This window comes from Dermacentor albipictus, chromosome 1 (assembly GCF_038994185.2).
Source record: "Dermacentor albipictus isolate Rhodes 1998 colony chromosome 1, USDA_Dalb.pri_finalv2, whole genome shotgun sequence".
Classification (NCBI taxonomy): Eukaryota; Metazoa; Arthropoda; class Arachnida; order Ixodida; family Ixodidae; genus Dermacentor; species Dermacentor albipictus.
The window spans coordinates 61,955,886-61,981,297 of record NC_091821.1 but is presented as its reverse complement, the minus strand read 5'-3'; the positions used below and the strand labels follow the sequence as shown (position 1 = coordinate 61,981,297).

The 25,412-nt window shown below is 42.0% G+C and overlaps 1 protein-coding gene across 5 annotated transcripts in view; it reads left to right on the top strand.

The window, feature by feature from the left end:
* The window catches only part of LOC139047613 (uncharacterized), a 213,060-nt gene extending 188,344 nt beyond the window's left edge, over positions 1-24,716 (top strand). For all 5 annotated transcript variants that reach the window (XM_070521470.1, XM_070521472.1, XM_070521475.1 and 2 more), the window contains 3 exons: positions 12,257-12,330; positions 18,107-18,219; positions 24,264-24,716. In XM_070521470.1, coding sequence (XP_070377571.1) covers positions 12,257-12,330; positions 18,107-18,219; positions 24,264-24,301 — 225 coding nt within the window. In that variant the 3' untranslated portion in view covers positions 24,302-24,716. The remainder of the gene's footprint in view (positions 1-12,256; positions 12,331-18,106; positions 18,220-24,263) is intronic.
* Positions 24,717-25,412: the final 696 nt, after the last annotated feature.

The window sequence follows — 25,412 nt, the reverse complement described above, 5'->3', positions numbered from 1 at the left end:
TGTGTTAGCAGCAGAATGCTATAGCCACAGTGGCAGGTGAACAGATTGAAGAACAATATTTCTGTCTATAATTTTTTTTCTTGCCTGCATGTAAGTAAAGTTTGGAATAAGTTTGTCATTGCAAAAAAGCCCAGGTTGTGGTCTTTTATTGAATAAACCACATATTATGTATAGTTGAAATGCAGAAATTTGTTCTAAAATCCTTGGGTGATATACGTTCTTGCAAGTGGCATGGTATTTCATTACTTATAAAGATAGTAATCGCAGCGGATATCGTTATATGGGCTTACACACTAATATATGTGATCACAAACTTATTAAAAACTTACTAGAAACATGTAAGGCATATGAATGTTTCTGCACACTTGATCAGCTGTGATTGTGCAAGAACTGCTTGTACTGACTGACTTCACTGCACAGTTTTGATTTACTTTTCTTCAGCATGTTGTTTTATACTGTTTTATCCCCACAAGAACAGGCCGTTTGCCTGCTTTTCGCATTGTTGCACGAGTTCTACATAATTGTGCAGGAGGGTACGTTGTCAGTGTGCCACTATAGCAAGCAATTTACTTAATCTACTAGCTGTACAGTTAATTACCTTGCAGAGCAAGTGTTCATACAGATGCAGTAAGGATACAAAGTCCGCAACAAGGATACAAAGTCCGCAACATAGTCAATGTTTATTGGTTTCTGTGCAAGAAAAAAAAAATTCTCCAGAGAAGAGGTGCAACTTAACGTGCATGTAATATTTTATTCAAGCCACGGATTTAATGCTATCGTAGCAAATTCATTACGATAGCCTACACTTTTGCTCTGTCAAATTTATTAAGAGGCAAGATAAGCTTTCATGATGCATCGGGAAATTCATGCTTGAAAACCGACAAGAAAATCCAACTGAACGGTACCGCGTTCAGCGCAACGTTGAAACTTCGGGTACTTTGCTGTCTTGTCATTTGCTCTTGCCGAGGTTGAAATATTTCAAGCGGCTCCGTAAGCGCGATTTTTGCATGCTACTCAACAAAAGAAAATTGTGACGACCTCGTCGTTTGCTAGGGATCGAACACCTCCTAGCACTGACAACTCGCAAAGGCGTACGAAGCAAATGTGAAAATGCACTTCATTTGCTGTGTAGCGTGTCAACAAACGCATAGCAATCGGAGAATGCAATCTGCGGTACAAGTTTTTTATTCTCCCTTCGCGTACGTACCGAATTCGACGATCCACGTCTCCGCGCATTGCACTTGTCGTTCGAGACGCCATTTTCCAAAACAAACCGGCGAAATAGCTCCATTGACAGCTCTCCGCGCAATTTCGACGGAAAATCGCAGCGATCGGTGCGACGGTGCGACTGTGCAACCAACCGGTTGGTCGCAGCCGAAAATCGGGGGGTCGGCACTGCGACTGCGATTTTCATCGCAAACGACGGAAATCGCACTTCCGGTGCGACGAAAATCGCATCAAGGCTGTTTCACATGCTGCGACTGCAACGACGAAAATTGGTGCTGTCGCACGCGTCGCAATGCGATTTTTAGAGTGCTCATTTCACACGATTGCGATTTTAACAATGCGACTGGTGCGACGCCCAGGGTTGCTTACTGCCAGGTTTCGTGGCACACGCTGCATAATTCTTTTATTGTAGTGAATAAAACATTTATACTATAATAATATTGACTTCTCTTGATTAGAAGCAAATAATATGTACGTTTACTCATTTAAAAACGTTAGTTAAGATTTGTCTTGGGGTGCGCGACGGCGGTTTCTGTAGTTCAGTGCGACATCGCGCACGTAAACAGCTGTTCGCAGGTGGTTCAGCGATGTGTGTTGTCTTATCTACTTTCTATGACCGTTTCGTTCTGCCTGTGCTACAACAATCTGCAAGATGACCTATCGACAAGTTCATATAGCTACCCTCTCCGTATATGCAGTATTCGGAATTCGGCTGCCACAAAGTTGTCGTGTCAGCCCAACAAGATCCTCGCGCTACCTGTGCTCGGCGTCAGCGTCTAGAGAAATGATGCATGTATATTGCCTGTCATTGCGCATATGTGGTGCCTGCTCCTAGCCATATTCTTACGCCAAACGCAACAAGAAGCACCAGCCCGAACGCCCGCGTGTGCCCCTGAACGAAGCCTCAAACAATCTGTGTGATTACGACGTGGAATGAAAATTGTGTTGTGAAATTCAACCTTAGCGCTAGCCTGGTTCGTCCATCGCCGTGCTTGCGCTGCGAATATATATATATATGGGAGCCCCCTCTCGATATTTCTAAAGGCGCAAAAGCCGACGCATCAAATGTTTCGAGCAGTTACCGTCACTTTTGTAGAAACCTGTACGTTGTAACATAGCATTCTAAAAGACACGCTTCTCGTCCACTTTGTTGTCCCGTGTCTCGCGCTGCTAGTATACTCGGAACTTCTGACAAGAAGACCATATCAATACGCGCTATTCATAATGCAGAATCGTAGGCCCACGGCAGGCGCACTTGCCGTAGAATTTTTCAGCTTTCTGCTCAGCCTCGCACGCCTCTCACGGTTAGCCTGTTTTGTGGAAATAAATATTATTATTATATTATTAATGTTATTAGATATTATAGTTTCTTCACTGTAATTTATAGCAATCATCCAGATTTCTTAAGCTAGTCATGCATTTAACCTGTATTAGATCAACATTGTTACGACATGCTTATTGGAGTCATTTCAAACTAGATTGCTCAGCCAGAGAAAGTACAAATGCAAGCCTCAATGTTTATTCCAATTTGGTATTCCTAAACGTTGTATTGGCACAATTTTATGCCTGCTTGCATTTCCTGCAATTCAATGTTCAGAGCTGGAAAAACTGATTCCTTTTCTTGCTGTCGAATGGCTGCTTCAATGTCGATAGCAAGCTATAATTATTCATTTCGAAAGTGTTAAGCAATGACTATATGTCTAAGCTTATCAATGCGTTTTTGTTCCACGAACACAGTTAAGTTTTCTCTCTCCCTCTCATTGACAGCCATGGAATGAAACCGTTCACTTTCATAAGTATCAGGATGCAAACATTCTGAAATTTGTCCTGAACATTTGTCTGCGTCCTATAGTGTGCATGTTTGTATTAAGTTCTGGGGTTACAATCGCAGTGATCTACACATATTGTTATATTGCAACAAACAAATTTATTTCACTTTGTTTTCAAATCTACAATGTGGCCATGCAGTAACGACTGCATTAATAAGCAAAAAAGAAAACTGCAGATTCAGTGTACGTGTTGGAATCTATGCGAAGTGAAGTTTTTGTCAAGTGGTCAATTAAATGCTGTTAAAGTAACTGCGATATATACAATTTGTCTTATTTTCAACAATCCAACTTGTCATCTTTTGCAGGGTTTGCTTATGCACTGCATAGGTCACAACCTTAATGTCATGTAATCTTTATGCATTACACTGTTCACAAACCATACCGAAATGCAAACGACAGTTAATGTAGATGCATGCTGCGAGACATCAACTCAGTGACGTTTGTTGAGCAAGGAATGGGGCGAGGTGTATGCAGATGAATGAATGACGTGCTTATGTACTTATTTATTTATATACCTCGCAGGCTCCAAGGTTGGAGTATTATGCAAGGGGGAATAAAAAAGTTGTTACAAAAGGAAGAAGGGCACAACATTAAGAAAAAAACCAGCAAAAAAAGCAGTACCACTACATTGCACCAACTAGCCCAACGTGTTTTACTGGCACAACGTTATACAATACTTAACAAACAATAACAGAAAAAGTTACTGCCCATGCACCCTGTACAGGCGGTAAACCAGCGAAGCTGAAATGTGCAGCCCCGGTTTTTATCACTGGGTTTATTCCAAAGGCTTATTCAAGTCTTTCTATATTATTGGTTATGTCTGTGTTTCTTAATGAGGTTATGCACATGTTTGGCTTCGGTTTATCACATTGTTTATTTGGAATGCCGCACATTGCACTTTGCAAGATCACCATCTTCGAAAGTGCAATGAGCAGCGGTTCATTGTGTTAATCCAGGTGGTCCATCGAAGTCTTTCTGAATTATGTTACGCATTTGTGTTTTGTAATGCGTTAATCATAATGTTTATGACTCAGTTATGCACTGTAGTTACCAAGTGACACACCGGGGCCGCACATTTCATTTAATTAAATACAGAGACACATTTTTGAACCTATAGGGAAGTCTGAGAGAGACTTCTGCACGCGCGCTCTGCTGCTAGAGAGAAACGACGTCACTATCGGTGTAGCCAATGGCCCGCCACACCTTTGCTGCAAGATAATTATGACATCATGATCTTGTCTTAACCCCATCCCACTCTGTGTCCCTTCCTTGCAATAATGCGTAGATAAATGTTTGTGTTAAATGCATAAGCATTTCTATGTCTACCCAACAAGAAATGTCTCCGTCCCTCATGTAAGACGAACAATGGCTCACAACCCCCGAAACAATGGCTCATACCCCTACGCTAGGGTTCTTGTGATCGGACCATGAGTGTTTCGCCTAGGCATATACAGCTTCACTCTAAAAAGAATGAACACCTTTCTGCTAGATACCAAGATAATCTCATGAGGTGTACTAACAAATGAAAGTTTATTGACCATGCCGAGTAAATGCTGGTCGACAAGCAATAAATCGAATTTACACAAAAAGCAGAAGCAAGATCTGATGCGTGTCCATACAGATCCCAACAGGAAACGCATCCATCTCTGAAAGTGTAACAGCGGCCATGCTGACACAAGATTCTCCCAGTGTATTTGCATCTACAGCATCCATAATTTCTCTAGGCAGCTGATCTCCACAGAATGCTAGCTTCTTCCTCTACAATGCACTCTCCACATCTGAGCGTGCATTGTAGAGGAAGAAGCTAGCATTCTGTGCAGATCGGCTGCCTAGAGAAATTACGGAAGCTGTAGATCTAAAAATGCTGGGTTAATCTTGTCATCACGGCCTCCGTTAGAAATGGATGCATTTCCCGTCAGGAAATGCACATGAATTTTTGCTTCTCCTTTTTGTGTATGTTCAGTCTATTGCTTGTCAGCGAGCATTTACTCGGCGTGTACATTGAACTTTTGATTGTTAGATCATCACGGTTTTCTTGTTTGTCCTATGTGTTCTTTGGTGCCATTTGCAGCCAGGCTATTTGGGTTTTTTTTTTTTTTTTAGACTGCAGCAAGTCACTTTAATGGCCCTCATGATACCTTATAAAATCTTTTATTTGGCCAATGTAGCAAGAATGTACAGTGTGAAGCAGTAAGAACAGGGTATCCTAACTTCTAATTAAAAGGTTTATTGTGAAAATGCAGTGATCTATAAAGGTTACCACAAAGTAGTACAGCAATAAAACCTGATAAAGACTAGTGCTTCATGAAACCAAACATAAAAGCAGAAAAGGGGGATAATACATATAGATATACAAGTCCCGGGAAAAAAAACAGTGATCACCAAGTGTGCAAGTGGCTACCTTCCACGAAACTCATTTTTTTCCCAATGGCATGGAAATGGAAGAATGTGCTTGCATTGCATAAGCAAGCTGTCAGTCTGTCTATTGGAATAACAACAGTGTTTCTTGAAAGGTGCTGGCATGCAGGATTGGCAATTGTAATTATTTTTTCCTGCACTTAGAATTTTTCTCTATTTTCTTTCTGTAGCATTTTTATTTATGTTTGGCTGCATCAAGCACCAATTTTTATCAATCCTTCAAAGATGTCTTTCTTTTTCTGGGGAAAACTCGGGGAAGGCAGGAGATGGAAATTCAAGACGATGAGCAACATGAGAAAAAGGTGAAAGTAGGGGCCAACGTTTCCACACGTGGACCTTGAAGAAGACAAGTCCACTTGTCGAAACGTTGGCTCCTGCTTTCACCTTGTTCTCGTTTTGCTCATCGCCCTTTTACAACTCGCCACATTTTTACAAATGAACCTCAGTTGAAAGTTAGTCCTCATCCATATCTAGTGTCATCCTGTTGATACTGCTTCATGCTATGCACTCTTGCAACATTTGTGTGTGTGTGTGTGTGTGTGTGTGTGTGTGTGTGTGTGTGTGTGTGTGTGTGTGTGTGTGTGTGTGTGTGTGTGTGTCTGCTGTTAGCCCTTTAATGACGAGACATATAAATACCGAGAAAACATGTTTATTGTTCTATCTAAATATGCAAAACACGTCAAGAGTAAGCATAATCAACAAAAAGAAAAAATATTTTGCAGAAATTTTGCAGGATGCGAGATCGGGCCCTTGGGCAGAGGTATCATTCTTCTCCTGTGCAGCCTTATGAATTCATTAACTATACTGCAACAGAAATGCGATGGACAGGAACAAAGTGAACACACAGAGCGCTTCGTTCTTGTGTGTTGTCTATCTGTTGCACTTTAGTTAATAATGAATACACACAAACTCATCTAGTTTTCACTTATTATGTCAGGCTTATAAGCCCGCTTGTGTCTGGAATATCTGCATGGCTATGTATCCTGTAATTTAATTTCTGGCCATGTGCTGGCAAGTCGCGTGTTAATCTCCTGATTTTCCTGACAATCTTGTGTGATGTGCAGGCCCAGACAGTTGCTGGTGAATCCATGCAGGGTGTTGTGCAGGGTGTAATCTGCATTACAAGTGCTGCTTTGATTGCTTTCCGTTCAGCTTTTCTAGGTGTAGGATGACCTGGAATGGTACTCACTTATATGGGGTTTAGTTCTATGTAGTGTCACACTACTGTTACACTGCTATTGCCAGATCAGTGTACTATATGTGCCTTATGTTTGCTTGTATCTTCATGACTAACAACCTCCTCTGTGTGTTTGGCAGTTGCATATAGTCTCCTGGCCTAATTGTTTGCCCCCATATTCCATGGTATGGGCCTGTTGTGTTTCAAGTTCAGGTACTCCCGAGGTTGTGTTTCTGAAGGCAGGGGTAGTCGTCTTTGCATCTCATATGCTAGCTGGCATAGTATCTTGGGATGAGGTTCTGAGCTCTTGAGACAAAGCATTTGTGCTGCAGGCTGCAACTCTACTCTGTCTAGGTGCTTGTTCGTTAGCTCTTTCTGATAGAGGTCTTCAAGCATGGTACAGTTGGAAAGACCTGTTATTACTACCCGATGCCTGCATTCGATGAGTTCTCTTTTTTGTGTGCTGCTGGAAATTCATACCGTACCATACCTTTGACACAAGCACAGCATCTGCGATTTTCTATAGTATCCGCTCGCCCACCCCCAATATTTCGAGATTATTCTTTTCACCAGGTGTGGAAGTTGCGTCCAGGCATTGCATAATTGTTTCACCCACATGCTGGCTCTGCCGTCATGGGCTTACACTAGCTGAGGATTTGTGGATGTTGACTTGCGGGCATATTTGTCCAGCTATGTGTATCACAATGTGCAATCTGGGGTAGTTCTTGATTCTAGTCTTTCTTTTTTTTCTGACGTCGATATGAGCTGACTTATAAGAAAGCGAGAGGCCAGACTAGCCAAGAAAGTCTGCAGTGTTGTCGAGGGCTTGTTGCATCATTCTTGATTTCTGTATAAGATAGCTTTCCCACAGACTGTAATACACCATAGGCTGTAGTGTTTCTTGTAGTATGCCCGTGTTGTTGGTGTGTGTGGGCTAAACGTACCTCCAACTCTCACCTGGAATTTTCTGTCTTTCAGAAAGTTAGTTTAAGTGCTCTACCAGAAATGTTTTTGCTCATCGTTCCTCTTATTAGAGCAGCATGAGGTACTGCTGTTAGCCCTTTAATGACGAGACATATAAATACCGAGAAAACATGTTTATTGTTCTATCTAAATATGCAAAACACGTCAAGAGTAAGCATAATCAACAAAAAGAAAAAATATTTTGCAGAAATTTTTCAGCAATAGAAAGAAAACCCCAGGCAGGAAACTGGAAGTGGGCTTCACCCCAATGAAGCCACCTAGCTTTATTTTTAATTTGTATAGACAGCTCTTATGATATGTGAACCATAGGTGCCCATTTCATTTGCTTTACATCAGATGTGCGACACCACCGCAGCTGCATACGTTGCATTGGCCTGTCTCCTCTGAACTTGCTTGCACAAGACAGTGAATCGCGTGCCAAACTTCTTCCTCGTCCAGTGCTCCTGCTCTAAACCAACAAATGACGCTTGCTGCCTGTCATTCAGTGTTGGCCGAAGACATTTAGCTAGAAACTTCGTACTCGATACTTAAACTCGACAAGAAAAAAATTATTTTTTGGTGTGTTGCCTGTAGGCAACACTCGTCAATAAAGGGTTAAAAGCCTCTTCACTCTGTTCATTCTTCCATAAGCGGTATTACACAATGTCCTGCAATAGAGTTTCTGCTGCTTATGGCCCACTCATATCTGCCAGAAGGGACAACTCTTGAAAAAGGTTTTCTTTGTGCTATGTGTGCGACGTAGTATGAGCATTCATGCCTTGACATTTATACATTTGTAGAACCAGCTTCTTGACAGAGTACTTGCTATACCCGATCATGCTTACTTGTGCAGTGCTGTTGAACAATACATATTGATGCAATAAATATTTACACACTCGAATCATCACGAAAGATGGTTGTTTTACAATTCTGCGCTTTGCTTTCTATTGGTGTTAGATTTTGCATAAGCATTCCCCCCGTGCAATAGCATTTTGAAGTGTAAGGGTTCAATAAAAGGTGATGAACTAAATCTAAGTGCAAGAGCTTTTTTTCGCACCTATGACTCCCATCGAAATGCGACTTCCATGGCTGGCAAATCAATCCCTCGCCTTGTGTTAGCAGCAGAATGCTATAGCCACAGTGGCAGGTGAACAAATTGAAGAACAATATTTCTGTCTATAATTTTTTTTCTTGCCTGTATGTAAGTAAAATTTGGAATAAGTTTGTCATTGCAAAAAAGCCCAGTTTGTGTTCTTTTATTGAATAAACCACATATTGTGTATAGTTGAAATGCAGAAATTTGTTCTAAAATCCTCAGGTGATATATGTTCTTGCAAGTAGCATGGTATTTCATTACTTATAAAGATAGCAATCACAGCGGATATCGTTACATGGGTTTACACACTAATATATGTGATCACAAACTTATTAGAAACTTACTAGAAACATGTAAGGCATGAATGTTTCTGCACACTTGATCAGCTGTGAACGTGCAAGAACTGCTTGTACTGGCTGACTTCACTCATAGTTTTGATTCACGTTTCTTCAGCGTGTCGTTTTATACTGTTTTATCCCCACAAGAACAGGCCGTTTGCCTGCTTTTCGCATTGTTGCACGAGTTCTACATAATTGTGCAGGAGGGTACGTTGTCATTGTATTTACTTAATGTACTAGCTGTACAGTTAATTACCTTGCAGAGCAAGTGTTCATACAGATGCAGTAAGGATACAAAGTCCGCAACATAGTCAATGTTTATTGGTTTCTGTGCAAGAAACAAAAATTCTCCAGAGAAGAGGTGCAACTAAACGTGCATGTAATATTTTATTCAAGCCACGGATTTAATGCTATCGTAGCAAATTCATTACGATAGCCTACATTTTTGCTCTGTCAAATTTAATAAGAGGCAAGATAAGCTTTCAAGATGCATTGGGAAATTCATGCTTGAAAACCGACAAGAAAATGCAACTGAACGGTACCGCGTTCAGCGCAACGTTGAAACTTCGGGTACTTTGCTGTCTTGTCATTTGCCCTTGCCGAGGTTGAAATAATTCAAGCTGCTCCGTAAGCGCAATTTTTGCATGCTACTCAACAAAAGAAAATTGTGACGACCTCGTCGTCTGCTGGGGATCGAACACTTCCTAGCACTGACAACTCGCAAAGGCGTACGAAGCAAACGTGAAAATGCACTTCATTTGCTGTGTAGCGTGTCAACGAACGCATAGCAATCGGAGAATGCAATCTGCGGTACAAGTTTTTTATTCTCCCTTCGCGTACGTACCGAATTCGACGATCCACGTCATCGCGCATTGCACTTGTCTTGCGAGGCGCCTTTTTTTCAAAACAAACCGGCGAAATAGCTCCGTTGACAGCTCTCCGCGCAATTTCGACGGAAAATCGCAGCGATCGGTGCGACGGTGCAACTGTGTGACCAACCGGTTGGTTGCAGCCGAAAATCGGGGGGTCGGCACTGCGACTGCGATTTTCATCGCAAACGACAGAAATCGCACTTCCGGTGCGACGAAAATCGCATCATGTGAAACAGGCTTCATGTGAAACAGGTTTGACACCGCTGGCGCAGCGAGACGAATGAGTTTAGTGCAGCTTGGGCTTGTGGTAGTGGGGAGACGCGGAGCGGTGCATCTTTCGATTCGCTTTGTTCCTTTTATTCACGAGGCCAACGCGAAGGCTTGAGACTCGTATTGTGCAGTGCGTTCTTCTTTCCGCTTTTGGCATGTGTTCTGGAGCCATGGCCGCGAAAAAAACGCAAGAATTTGGGTTTTTCAACAGAGGCGGACATCATTTGACGGGTGGAGGCTGGCGAGAAAAAGTTGTTGGTCGCCGCGGCTTTCGGAATTCCTTTGTGGTAGCTGTGGTGGCTTTGTGGTAGCTGCAGAGGACGGATGTCTTGACAGTGAAGACGATGACGCTGGATGCCTGGACAGCAAAATTCACGAGCTTTCGGCATTGCCAGGCGCCATCCCAGGCGGCGTTGCAGCACGCGATTTAGTCAGCGCTGACGACGCGTGCAAGCTGTAGCGGATCGCGCTGATGCTGAGATTGTGACTGACATCATTGGTGACGAGGACGCAGACTGGAGCAGCGGCGAAGGTTCCGACGAAGAGGACCAACCACCATGCACTGCAGCTGAACCTGCATCAGCTTTCAGCGTCACTCGCCGCTGTTGTGGCACAATGGAAGGAGCTGGCCTTTCTCATTTGGACACTGTCAACAAGCTATAGGAGAGCTTAATGAACTTGATGGGGCAGAAAAAAAAAAACAAGCAAAGGTCACAGATTTTTTACTTTCGAAATAAAGTGCTCTGGTCATCGCGGTGTTTGTTTTTTTATGCTCCTTGGAGGCACAGATCGGTAAGTTCCCGTTAGTCACGACATCGGGAAACTGCCTTGAGATGTGTGGAGTTGTTAGAGAAGCTTTTGACATGCATATTTTGTATTTTAAATTATCGATATATCGAACTATTTCGTGATCCCCTTCGAGTTCGATACATCCGGAATCGACTGTAATTGACATTCAATATTCCATGCAAGATTGGTTATGTATGAAACGAGTTTAATAATACAGAAAAAGTTTACATTAAGGTGTTTATTAGCTGCATCAGGGGAGGCTCGGGTAGGCAGCTCTTTCCTTTTGTTGCTCTGGGGACATTAATGGACTTCCATTAATTCAACTCCAGTTAATGTTTAGTTAGATTTCAACCAAAGGTTCCAGCTGGCAATCATGTGTCAATCCTATAATTGGTCTTCACCAGATAATTTAAACTTGACTGCAAGAACATGCCTTGTCAATTAAGGATGGGACTAGCTAACATGTATGAGGTCACTGCAAATTTTCCTTGTGTGAGCCACTGCTGGCAAGCACAACTACAGAGAAGCAGGGATATCACTGCGCATGAACGGGTGGAGGGCTTCTATATCATAAAAGTTGGTGGGAGGTGCAGCAGCAGGCCTGCATTGCCACTTTACAAGAATTAGTTGCATTTCCCTCAGAGGTTAGCTATGATAATATGTTGTCAACATGTCACTCCTTGTGCTGTTATACATACGTCTGGGGTTTTTGTGTTGTGAGGCATCTGAGAGTAAATCGGTTGCGAGGATGCACTTCTTTGTGTCTCTTAGTTATCTTATTTTGCCCCTCAACCCCTTGTTAACGAAAAGCTCTTCAGTAGCACTTGCTATCTTGCTCACTGCAGTGCGAGTCCCTAAGCTTTCTTGTGTGACAACCTGCAAAAGACAGATTGCAAGTGACATTCAAACACTGTGGCAGTAAACTTGTTTCTGCCTGACTATCGAAATTTGCATGTGATTATGTTGCCAAAAAATATAAACAATGCACCATTTTATCCAGTTTGGGTGCAATTTGCAGTTGCATCCAATGAGATGTAATAATTTGTGGATCTGAGGTCATATATATGAAATGCTGATTGTTTAGAATGCAGGTGTGAATATTTCACTACGGGACCTCAAAACTGCAACATTGTGAAGATTGGCTGAAAGAGTTCTCACTTAAGGATGCTAAAGATTTGAAGCGTACATTTTCAATGTATGCTTAAAGCTGTAAATATGCCTTGAGTTACCAATTTCAAGATGATGTGTGCATTTTAATGGCAGTTTCTTTTTTACAGTGTTCATCCGATGACAGTGACTCTGATGAAGGTTCAACTCTGGACAAACAGCTCACCAGGCTGCTTAACATGAGGTGATTGTTGGCAGCCAGTACCCTTGTTGAAAAGCTTGATTAAAAGCATGGTTGATTCATACATCGCTGTGTTTTTTTCTAGGTGTTTATAGTGTTGGCGTGATAAAAATTAATGCCTTTGCCGCTGGCCGACAGGGTGATCGCCAAATAGAGCAGCTAAAACACTAATTCAGACTGCAGATTACAGCCTAATATTAGTGTTGCAAAGTTGGGCACTATCAGGGTCTCGCACACGCATCTGCATTTCCGTGATGGCTTGCGACAAGCGGACGTGAAGAACCCCCTTGAGGGCCTGAACCACCACAGTAGCATTTCAAGTAGATATTATTTTATGAATGCATAATACTGAACAAAGTTAATTAAATTTTCCATAGTGCTGGCATTGCAAAAAAGTCCAAAATTTACATGACGACCGAAATTCTTTTTTCCGGCACTGCCAGATTATTTGGGCGTTCCTGTGGCGTCCTGCCTGTCCAAAATTTGTTCAGGGATTGTATTCATCTACAACGTTAAGTCAGAGGCAGGAGTCTATACAAAGAGGAACCCACCAAATGTTGTGAGCGTCTCTGTAGCATGTCAGCGTAGAAGCCGGAAGGAGCTGTTTAAAGCTGTGCTTCCTCTGTAGTAAGCTACGTCACATGGCGCATTGCCCGTGTTGAGACTCGTGCCTATATGTGAAATCAGTGTTTGTAAAATTTAGTAACTAGGAATGGAATGCGCTTCAGAGAAATCAAACAAAATAAAGTTATTCAACTCAATTAAGCAACGCACCCTCATTCCTGAAATTTTGAAAGAAAAAAAATTTCCACCGGAGAAGCAATTGTGTTGGGTGCCCCAATGCTGCATATATGCACATTGGCGAATTTTCACACGCTGGATACTTCTGTGTGCAGCTACTAGGTGGTGAAAGTTGTGCGTTGACCCCTGATGCAGTGGTACATTCGGGAATACGGAGTGTGCTCAAGTTGCTGGCATCATTTTCATGAAAAGGTTAAATCCAAGTGCGGCCCTTACACAAGTCTATAAGGTATTGTTATAGATCTGCCAATCTTATAATTATTGTTTGTCAAGGTACATAATCTCTCTATAGAAGCAACTATTTGCCTAAGAAACAAAATTACTGCTAACTTTAATATTGCAGGACCTGTATAATATAGAGCAAATTTTGGTGCTGCGATCACATGGAAATGCGCAATTTAAGATTCCCATTGAAAAATCGGAGAGGGCACCTGTTGCACGAGCCTCTGCTGTATATTTAATATACCTTTTTGTTTCATAGTGTTTCATTTAAAGGATGTCTATAAGCAAAGTAATGGTGAAAGTTCTCAAATACTTCTGAAGTCTGCATGTAGCCCACCCAAGTGCTTCTGAGGTTCTCTTTGCCACTTAAGAGCTTTTTTGAAGTAGACTGCAAATTTTTTGGCTGCCTAAAAAGCCTATTTTGAAACAGCATAAAAGAGCCTCTGTGCAAAATTTTGTTTTGAATACAAGTGAACGCATCAGAAAAGGCTTGCATAAGTAGGCATTATTAATACTGAAACTGAAGATTAAAAAACACCAACATTACCACTCACCTGTAGTGATGCATGACTTCAAACGCGATGCTCCTTATCATGATCTTTCGAGATCAGGCTGCATGTGGCATGCTGAAACGTCTCGGAAATGACATGCTTGGACTTATCATATTCACTGCATTAACCACCATGTACACTCTTCGTCAACTTGGATTCTATTTAAAGGCTGATAATAGGAAAGTTACACAAATACCAGACTTGCAGCATTGCCAAGATTGCTTCTTATTGATGCTTTGTTTCCAAAATTGCTCGTTTATCACCAATTATGTCAAAGTGAAACCTTAGTGCAATTTAACTCTTTCGTTACCATGAGAAATGTGCTCATATTCGGTGCTTTTATGTTTTAACATTTTATTTCAAGATGTAGTAGTTGCAACGTATATTGTAATACATAATATTATAGCCTGATCGCTTGTGTTTTGAATGGATGTATAGCAGTAATAATTGCTTAGACAATTTTTGAGAATTGTGTGAAACTTCAAAGAAAGGCCTCAAGGAATGTGAATGAAAATAATTTTCTATTTTTAGTTTAAGTACTGAGAGTACTTAAATGTGACTGACCTGCTTCCTAGTTAACACTTTTGTAAGTCAGATCGCAAAAAAATGATGAAATTTGTTGGTGTGAATACTAGCCATAGTGATGCCCATGCTATGCAGGAAAGCATTAGCTTCGCAAATGTGAAAATGGGTAATTTCATATTGTGCAGGAAGCATTTGTTTTTCTTCATTGCAGCAGGCACCTGGTTTGTTTTTTTCCTGCGTTCTTTAGGCTTGCCAAGCAATGGTTGCCAGCTCAGGGAGCATGCAGAGGGCTCCTCATACTTGAATATTGAGTTCGATCAGCTTTTCTGAGGAAGCAAGGGGATCTAGTGTCCACATGCTTTGTTCAGTTCCTGTACAATGATGTATAGTAATTTGCAATGTTGCACAATATTGTACAGCAATAAATAAGGGCACTTGAATGAAAGAGCTTAGACAGCCAGTCAAGCTCGGTTGAAGGTCGGTCTGTAATTGACTACGTGCTTTTGGGTGGGTGATAACCTTAACGACGGGAAGAATCGCTCGTAATAATTTGTGCATACGCTGTCTATGCGCTGATAGATAAAAGCAACTCACAGGGGCTAAAATAAAGTTGTACTTGATATTTGTCAAACCCAATTAGCAAAATAATGCACACTCATCAGCATCTACCATTCATTGTTTGAGACATTGTTAAAACTGCCTATGTGTATGATCAGAAAGATGACACGCTGAGATAAGCTTCTCTGTTTTCGCTGCTGCTGTCGTTAAAAAAATGGTCTTGCCGAGTCGACAAAAGCACAAATTTTGAGTCTTCTTATTAGACATGTGCAAGGAGCACTGGAGGCCGATCTCGATGCTTCCTCCAGTCGCAGTTTTATTTTTCTAGACGCCCCAATCTACCAAACATTGTAAAATCTGACAATTTCTGAGGGTGCATTATGTTGTTAGAATTCCAACAGAAGTGTATAAGAACACGTAGAAAAACTGTCGATCACATTAATCTATATATATAGGCGCAGTAATGAAAAAGTTAAGCACACCTTCGGGCGCCACCACCAATGTTCACATAGGAGACTGCTACAAAGCAATGTCATTTTAATGTTTCAATTAGGGTACGAACTAGTGACAACTCATTGTTTTCACATGGCTTGCACACTGTAAATGCTGCATATGTTTTGCATTTGCTTTATTAGCCCTTTGAAGGACAGTACGGCATAGATGTCCCACTTTTACACCTTTAGCTCTCAGTAAGCACCCATTTTTGTATCTTGAGGCAATAGCTAGTCCACAAAGCTCTGCCATGTCAATGCACGCGCAATGTTGTGCCGGTGCTATTTGTGTTCAAAGCATGCATGAAAAAATTGCACACAAACGTATTGTGGACGGCCTGTGCTGTGCCACTCTGTTCGTCATACTTCAGTCTGTTTCCCAGACCCTACAAGGTCAGTGGAACAAACACATAGCACTTTTCATAAACGGCGTGTATGGAAGCGAAATTTATCGTGAGCTACTCCTCAGCACCTCATTTACTCATACCACACAAATTTCAAGAGTGTTGTTTCACGAGGGAAGTCAGAAATAATCTTGCATTGAAACTCTTGAGATTCAGCAGGACAAATGTATCTCGCTTTTTTTAGAGACTGCTTAATGTCAATGGGACAAATATGTCTTGCTTTTTTTTTTAATGAACGGCTTTTTGTATAGTGGTGGCATTGTTGTAAAAATTTTCTAAGCGCTGCATTTACTCATACTGTCGCTCATTACCATCATTGTTGTGTATCTTTGTGTCATTGCATGTGTGTGCCGATGCATGCCGGTGCCAATGTGTACGTGTGCCAATGCATGTGCGCGCCGATGCATGCGTGTGCTGATGCATGCGTGTGCCGATGCATGCGTGTGCCGATGCATGCTTGTGCCGATTTATGCGCGTGCCGATGTATGTGGGTGCCGATGCATGCGCGTGTTGATGCATGCGCATGTCGATGCATGCGCATGCCGATGTATGTGGGTGCCGATACGTGTGCGTGTTAATGCATGCACGTGTCGATGCATGCACTTGTTGATGCATGTTACTTTTTTTTAACAACGGGATACCGCACAAGCTTGAGAAATAAGAAAATATTCTATATTCGATTTGATACTGAGTGGACATTTTTCTAGAATATTTGTATTTGATTTGGGGAGAGAGAGTGTGAAACAAAGGAAAGGCTAACCAGTTTGGTGCTTAATTGTAATCCATCTGCATGTGCTATATAAATTAGTCTCGCATGGTGTTCCATTATTTGATGTGTTCAATTCACGAGAAAGCCCAAGTGAGTGAGTATGTAGTCGAAGTGGGCCCATCCGATTCTGCTGAGTGAGTCCAAGTGAGCCCTGCTGAATAGAATTTTGGTGCTCCTGAGTGGGCCCAGCTTTGGTGAGTTTGAGTGAGTATACAAAATTAGTTCGAATGAGCCTAGCTGAAGAGAATTTTGGCGAGTCCAAGTGAGCCCGTTGTCCAGCATCTCTGATGCGGTACACAGCACCTGCTGCATCTCTGTGCTATAACGTGGGCAGATGCACATAAGTGAGATTGCTTGTTCACAGCTGCAAGTTTTACAGGTAGAGCTGTCACCCCAGCCAATAATGAACGAGTATTACTTGATAAATTCAACATCATAGCCGGTACAAGTTTCTTGACATTTTGGTAGCCCAGGTGGTTGTCAGGTTTTCAGTACGGGAGCCAGGGTATGTAGGCAACTGTTTGTGGAACTTGTTATTCCACGAGGCCAGTGTACTACCATGTGCCATAGAGCGAAGTGTAACTGCTGCATCTGTTCTTGTGAATAAAGTTCACACCTGTCTGCCACTGTCGTGCACAGAAGGGGTTGCTGATTGGTCGGCATGATTGTTTCCACTGACACCGCAGTGTGTCTGCAGCCACTGATAAAATATATAGTGTCCCTGTTCTGTTGCTCACTGGTGTAAATGGCTAATCTCTGGCACAAGTTAATGATATCTGCGGCTCATTGAACTTTGTATACTTTATGGAGCTGCCTTTGAGAAAAAAAAATGGTCCAGCAATAAAATAAATTTGCGTGCCACTCAAAGCACAGAAAGCTCAACTCCCACAGAATTAATCATACAGGATGTGTTGATCTTGATTGCAACAGAATTCGCTGGTATGACAACTGCTCCTGACAAAGTATTAGATTTAACAGAACCTCGTTTCTGCATTTGCCTAAACCTTTTCGGGTAGTTTGTGCTATACGAAGTGCTGTGCACCTCATATAGAAATTATAGTGTTGCTTGTTTTAACGCTAACAGCACCCAAATTCTCACTTTTCAAACACCCCTATTCCAGAATAATCATTGGACTTCATGTAAATTTGAGACTAACACTAAGTGCAACTGAAAGAGTTGAGTGTTTGTGCACATCCTCGTTTTTGTCTGTTCACTCTTTTTCGCAGTTTGAGTTATAGCAATGTTGCCCCGTTAATCGTGTCTAGTGAAGCAATGTCACCAATCTTGTAGTCTTAGTGTGTTTTGTGCAGTATTGTGTAGCCATTTCACATTTACAATATTTAGTTTGTGCCGTTAAGTAAGCTAATTATACAAAAATGTTTGAATTATCAATTTGCCACATAAAGTTAATATGGGAAATAACAGCACCAGTGTAACTACTTTTTTCCTTGCTACAGGAAGGAATTGCACGCTCATATCTTGAACAACCAAATCACTGATGAAAAAGTTGATCGCTTGAGCCATATTGAAGATACCATTGAAAGGCTGGAAAAGCTGATCTTGGCCAAAGGTGAGAGCCGAACTATTGTCTTGTTATGGCTACCGAGTTGGGTTTTCAGTTTAGAAGTGCTCACATAAGTTTTTAGTCTAATGTTAACCTCCAGAAGATTGAGTGGTATACTCTCGCGTAACACTAAACACCGCAGAATTTAAAATATTTTTTAAAATTTTGTTTTCCAAAATTGCCGAAGTCTTCCACTATGGCGTGCCTCATTATCAGAAAGTGGTTGTGACACATAAAACCCCATACTTTAATCTTCAAAATAGGGGGTGTCCAAAACCTGATGTGTATGATGTGTTTCCGGCTCTCAATATCGCTTCTGCCACATTCAACCAGCAAAAACGTAGCCTTTAAGACGTGCATTTTAAATATAGAGGGCACCACCCTATGAGGCGTGGGTTTGGACACCACCTATGGTCAATTTTTACATTGAGGTTCTAGTTCAAGCAATAAAAATCATGAAAAAAGGTTCTTACTATCAGGTAAATACAGTAAGTGGATGTATAGAGTAGCGTAAGTGAGGCAAGTTGATATGTTGAAAATATGTGGCTATTGGGGCTTGTGAGAACGAAGGGATGGGGTTGTGCCGGTTCTCTTTTTTTTAGAACTGAAAGAAGCTTTGCATGTAAACAGGCATAGTTGACTCAATGTGCTCGATTCTCGGCATGAGGAAAGATAGGCAATTTTCGACATAAGGAAAGATGGGCTTTGGAGAGCTGAAAAATGAGCTAAAATTAATTTGTATGAGGAGGTAAACAAGTAAGAAATAGCCTCAGTGATATAAGAATATTTGTGTAGAAGATCAAATTTATCTTCTGACCAGATGTAATATATTGCAAAAGGTGAAAGCTTCTTGTCATTAGTATAACGTATACATTCGAGAACTCTCCTTGAGACATTTATATTGGTTGGTTGCAGTTTCTGGGAAGTTTCTCAAGTGTATTCGTACAATGCCTGTTTAGCTTCCCTAGCAAAAATTCCCAATAGAAATACAGTAGCCTGTTGGATTATTGGCACTAATGGTGTCGCGTACATTGTGTCAATTACACAAGGATAGAGCTTAGAGCACTTCATTCGCACTCTGCTGGACTGCACTATATCTTAAACATGCAATACAATGGCCACAAAAAAATCGCTAGACGGGCATAAAAATGACGCTAAGCTCAGAATTGCACTAGAGTGTGGCAAATCTCGGCTGGGAAATTACTGACTCGGGCTCGAAAAAGCTTCTGATGTTTCCGCATAGACGTTAAAAAAAAAAAAGAACACACATCTGCTACAAACAAACTCTCAATAGCACACTTTAAAGTCTATCTTCGTAAGTGATATCACGTCAAGTCACTTGAGCATTTCTCCTATCACAACACAGGATACATCTATACCCCTGGCAAACTTTCATAGTAATCGAAGGCAGTGAACACTTTCAGGGTGGATCACATGGTCGTCAGGATGCATTTCGTGGGCCACGTCGTCACAGTTATTAGGCCTTAGTCATGCCAGCTCAATCAGTATATGGGTGCCAGAGCGGAGCTCCTGTACAATTTGACTGCAGGCAACAACTGCGAATCGATGGTACAAATCCCAGCAAACATAGTGAAAACACAGAGGAAAAAAAAACTTCTAAAGACTGACGAGCGAAGTGTCCACTGCCAGCCAGCACTTGTTTGTGTGCTACCTGTCATGGCAAAACGCAGACAGGCACTGTTTTGCAGTCCCATCCACTCAGTCTCACTCACATGCTGATTAGGGTATTTAGCATAGCCGAATTGTGCTATTGTGCCATCGACGCTACTGCGCATACATGGACTCTGCCAACACGACGAATTGGATGGAAAAAACTGCTAGATTCTCAGCGTGCCTCTTTGACCAACACCATGCTGTCGTATGCTTTTCCATGCTGTACAATGAAGTGATCTGGAAAATTGCACCGTTATGTGCATTACCAGTTCACTTATTTTTCCCCTCTCTATCGATACAAGAAACAGAAAAGCAACAAATATTTCCTGCTTATGAAAATAAATTAGTATCGTCACGAACCTATTGGTCAAAAGCAGTCACCTATTAGGCCTTATTGGTGCCAGTACAAGGTACCAATGCAAATTCAATAGGGCCAATAAGTGGAAAATAGATGTCACCTATTAGGCACTATTGTTACCAATACAAACTCTATTGGTCCAACAGATGGCAAATATATGTCACCTATTGGACCCTACTAGCACCAATACAACTTAATTGGTACTTTTGCTAGGGCTAACATTGTCTTTTGCCTATGTGGTTTTTGTGGTAGAACAAATATTCCAGCATATAAGCTATTATACATAAAACGATTTAATTTCATGCAAATCACTTGCAGTGCTTCAAATTTTTGTTTCACTTTGAAGGTGTTTGTGTTTGCAGCTCTTGCACCTGGTATGTGAACAGGCTGTTAAGCCTACAACTGAAAGGAACTGAAATTAGGGTGAATTTCTATGTCGGCATGATTTTGATGCGGAAGAAAACAACACAAGTGCTAACTGCAAACTTCAGCTTATTCCCAATGAAAAGCACTTTTCCTAACCGTCAACACAGAAACATAAAAACAAAACAAATCATGGTGCTTCTGCCAATGCCAAAGCAAAAAACACACCAAAACTGTTGTTTCAGCTGATGGTGCCTCTCTTCTAGCCTCTGTGCTGAAGGAGCTGGAGTTGCAGCTGACACATGAAAGTGCACACCATCTGTGACTAGTGAAACTCTCCACACAAAAAGCAGTATCGATCATGAGAGCAATAACCTAATGTACGCACAGTTATATAGACTGGCTGGCCAGTCTATATAACCAGTGCATTTTATTAACATTGATGGCCTAACTAGAACACATTGGTTTCAACGCCAACCAAACATATGACAGCAAACTCTGACTAGCTGCTACCGCGACCGCCTTCACTACCTCCAGAAAAAGGAGATATCACCACATATACACAAGATGTGGAAATGGGATACCACCAGAGAGAAATAAACTCAAAAGGGCATCGCAACACTTGGAAACGAGCGTCTACAACCTGCATGGAACACGACGCAGATAGCACACATGAGTGCACAGTGCGCTGTTCACTCAAAGAAGCTTCATAGGATGGAAAAAATATAAACTTCAAATGTTCACCACTTCTCGCATCACAGGGTCCCCAAAGGCAGAACACTGCATTCGAATGTTAGAAGATAATAATGGAAATAATGAAAACCAAAGGTGACTGTACCAGTTAGCTGAAATCCTCACTCGTATTCACTCGATGAAATTCACTCATATAGGCCGTTGATCATTACATTGGTAATACACAGGCTAGCAATGCAGGCAGTCATGTTAAAGCTGCAAGCATGGGCAGAGAATAATGGGGTTTTGGGAGAACTTCAGAATGGCTTCAGAATAGGTAAGTATTTGGATGATAACTTATTTTTTCTTACCCAGTGTATTGAAATATCAAAAGTAGAAAGCAGACCGTTATATGTGGCCTCCTTAGACATTACAGGAGCCTATGACAACGTAGACCGCAACATTTTGTGCGATATTCTGGAAGGGGAAGGCTTAGTGACGATTTTCTACAGCTTTTGAGAGAGATTTACCTAGAAAATACCATTTGCGTTGAATGGGAAGGGATGAGGAGCGAGGAGAAAGTTGATATCAACAAGGGACTGAGGCAGGGTTGCCCTTTATCCCCACTGCTGTTTATGATGTACATGGTGAGGACGGAGGGGGCGCTAGAAGGAAGTAATATCGGGTTCAATCTTTCATGCAAACAGGCGAGTGCAGTAGTAGAGCAGCAATCTCCAGGTTTATTTTATGCAGACGGCATTGTGTTGCTAGCTAAAAGCAAAGTGATTTGCAATGTCTGGCTAATATCTGTGTACAAGAAGGCAAGAATTTAGGTTTGAAATTTAGCGTTAGAAAATCAGGTGTTAAGGTATTCAATGAAAACAGTGAGCAGACAGTGGCAATACAGGGCCGTGAAATACCTCGGGTAAGAGAATATAAATACCTTGATATATGAATAAACGAAGGCAATAGATATACGTAAACACAGGAGAAAACAATAACAGTAAAGGGGAAGAGAAACGCAGCCATAATCAAACATGGAGTGCTATGGGGATACAATAGGTACGAGGTGCTCTGGGGTATGTGGAAAGGTGTAATGGTTCCAGGACTCACATTTGGAAATGCGGTTGTTTGCTTGAAATCAGGGGTACAATCGGGACTCGATGGCAACTAAAGCTCAGTGGAATGCCTCGCATTGGGCGCTCACTGTAAGACTACAAATGAAGCTGTGCAGAGGATATGGGCTGGAGAAGTTTTGAAGTGAGGGCAGCTCACAGTAAAATTAATTATGAAGAGTGACTGAGGAATATGGAAGAAAGTAAATGGGCTGGGAGAGTGTTGAGGTATTTGTACAAGAACATTGATTCACAGTGGAGGAGAACTAGGAAGCTTACCATCGAGTATGCACCCTGTAGAGTGAGCAACACAGCAACAAAGAATGTCAAGTGGAAAGTCGGAGAGGCTGAAATAATCTCGTGGGTGGTGGCATTGGAAAAGAAACCTGTCATGAGTAGCTACTTAAGAGGAAAAAACGAAATCGGGAAACTCAAAAGGAAGCGCATTACTTTTCGAAGTGAGATCAGGATGCCTTAGAACACGCACTTATGAGGCGAGATATTAGAAGGAAGAAGGCATGTGCTTGCTGCAGTAAAGCTAGGCAAATGATTGAGCATGTTTTATTAGAGTGTGGGGGTATCTGCCCAGCGGTCGATTTAGGGATCGCTGGCCTCTTTGAAGCCCTTAGGTTCAGCGAGAGCAGGCGGAAAGTAAACATGTCTGCAATAGAGATTAGTAAGAGGCGATTGGAAGATTGGTGGAAGTAGGGAAATGACAAACAACGGAGGCATAGAAAAACAAAGTTTGCAATATGGGTTCAGAAACTGGTTATGGGAATTCGTCATTTTTTTTCCTTTTCTTTTTTGCTTTTTTAGCATAGGTAGGACATTAGGTGATAAAATAACAAGAGCTTGGTGGCATAACCCACTGCCCCATTCCAAAGGGGACGCTCATAACATCCATCCATCCATTCATGGGGCCCCGCCAGGATGGGAGCAGACCAATCAGAGCACGCCGAGGGAGAGGCGAGGAGGGGGTATAGAAGCAGGTGTTACGCTGTGCACCTTTTCGCCCCATAAATTCCGCTTGGCACAAGTGGCAGCGGGGGCTCACGTGAGAGCAGAAGCGCCGACGTCGCGCTAATCTCGAGCTTCGAGCGAGAAGCGTAAGCAAAGCGTAAGCAAAGCGTAAGCAGAGGGAAGCTGCTACTGCCGAGGATTGAGAATGGGAAGCACAAGCCAAGCGCCAGTGAAGGCAAGCCAATCCCCACTTTCAAGAGAAGGCAACCCAAGCCAATTGCCAGCAGAGGCAAGCTAACCCCAAATGCGAGAGTAGGAGGCCGAGCAGAGACATAGACACAGAGAGATCCCTCCAACGGAGGCTGCTGACGGACGGTTCAAGAGAGAATATCTCGACCGCGAGTGCAGCCACAGCTGCAAGGTGTGTGATAGACTGTGGTTTGATCACAACCTCGCACAACTGAGGAATGTGCGCAGTCCTAAACGTGAATCTAACAAAGCGACGGCAACGAGACAGAATACTTTCATAAAAATTGCGCTAAACACGAGTTCAATTGAGAAAACGACTGCCAGCTTCCCTGTTTTGACTGATTTCACTGCGTGGAACTGGCTTTACGTTTTTCAAATATTTCTTCTCTCGCAAGCCATTTCTGATTTTGCAATAACTAGTTTGTCGCCTTGGCCTTTGCTTTTGTCGTGATTTCATGAAAGGCAAGCATTATACGCTCTGTAACATTAGAACCCGCTGCAAAATGCTCTCTGAAGTCAAGGAACAAAGCAGTAAGCATTTTCTTTTGAATGTTTCGTAATAAGTGCCATTGCTAGAAGGCCTGTGTTGCCTAACTTCCATGCCACAGCAATTCATGTACTTGCAGTACTGAAACTTCGTTGTGTTGTTTCGTTTGCAGGAGGAAAACTACCTTGTGAGCCAAGCAAGACCTGGTAGTAGTAGTGCCACTTAAGATTCTGCTGCCTTGCAGACCCATGGTGCAAAATCTGAAAGCTCAAGTGATTTGGGTCACCTTATGCTTTTGTGGTGCAAAACTTGTGCAATAACTTGTGCAATGCAAATGTGCATCAATAACTTCATAGTTGCTTCATTGTACATTCACTACACATCATACACAGCATATGAAAACTTATATGGGAATCTGGCACACTGTATTGTGCCGTTTTTGCAGGTGTTCAATTATTTCATAGTCAAGTCACTGTATATTCTGCACAGTTCATGCTAACTTGAAAATGTATATAATATGGCACACTGTGTATTCATATTTTATATTTAAGTATTTGTTATTTGTATGTTAACATATTATTATGTTTGCAACAGTACAAATAAAGAACTTTTGAGATTTTGACAATTGTTTTTAGGCTGGATTGTTATTTTGTTGCTGCAATGTCCTGTTAGTGAAGAAGAGAATATAAAGTTGCAACATGTACTGCCATCACAGAATGGAATGGAAGGACTAGCAGGACTGAGAAAAGAGATGAGCAGTTTCCAACTCTCCAGGTCTGCCAAGTTTTGTAGTTAGCATTGCTAACTTTGCAATTAACTCATACACCAACCATCTCCGGCGAACACTTTCATGTCTAAAATTGTACTTATATCATAATCCCTTGATTATTTAGATGAGCGTATCTTTTCGCTGCTCCTTGTGGGGGCCTGAGTGATTCTAAAACTACACTGCTAAATTATGGTAGGGGCAGGGTTCACCCTGCCACTTTCCACATACTGACCCAGAAGCCTCCCTTCTCCCGCCACGCTGAGCTCACCTGGGTGCCCGCGCACTCTGGAAACCCCGGCATTGAGGCTGCCGATTCTTTAGCTCTAGGGTCGAGAAACCAGGCACAGGCGGACCTCATGGGGGGTTTCTCGAGGGAGCGTGGGTGTACCTTCACTGACCTCGTAACGAATGCTCCCGCCAAGTCATAACGAATGCTCGCACTGACTTGGAAAGCATATTTAGCACCAGCGAACAAGGACATAAGGGAGACGACATCACAATGCGCTAACTTCAACTTGATTAGAGATTATTAGCGTGTCCGGTATTCGGGCA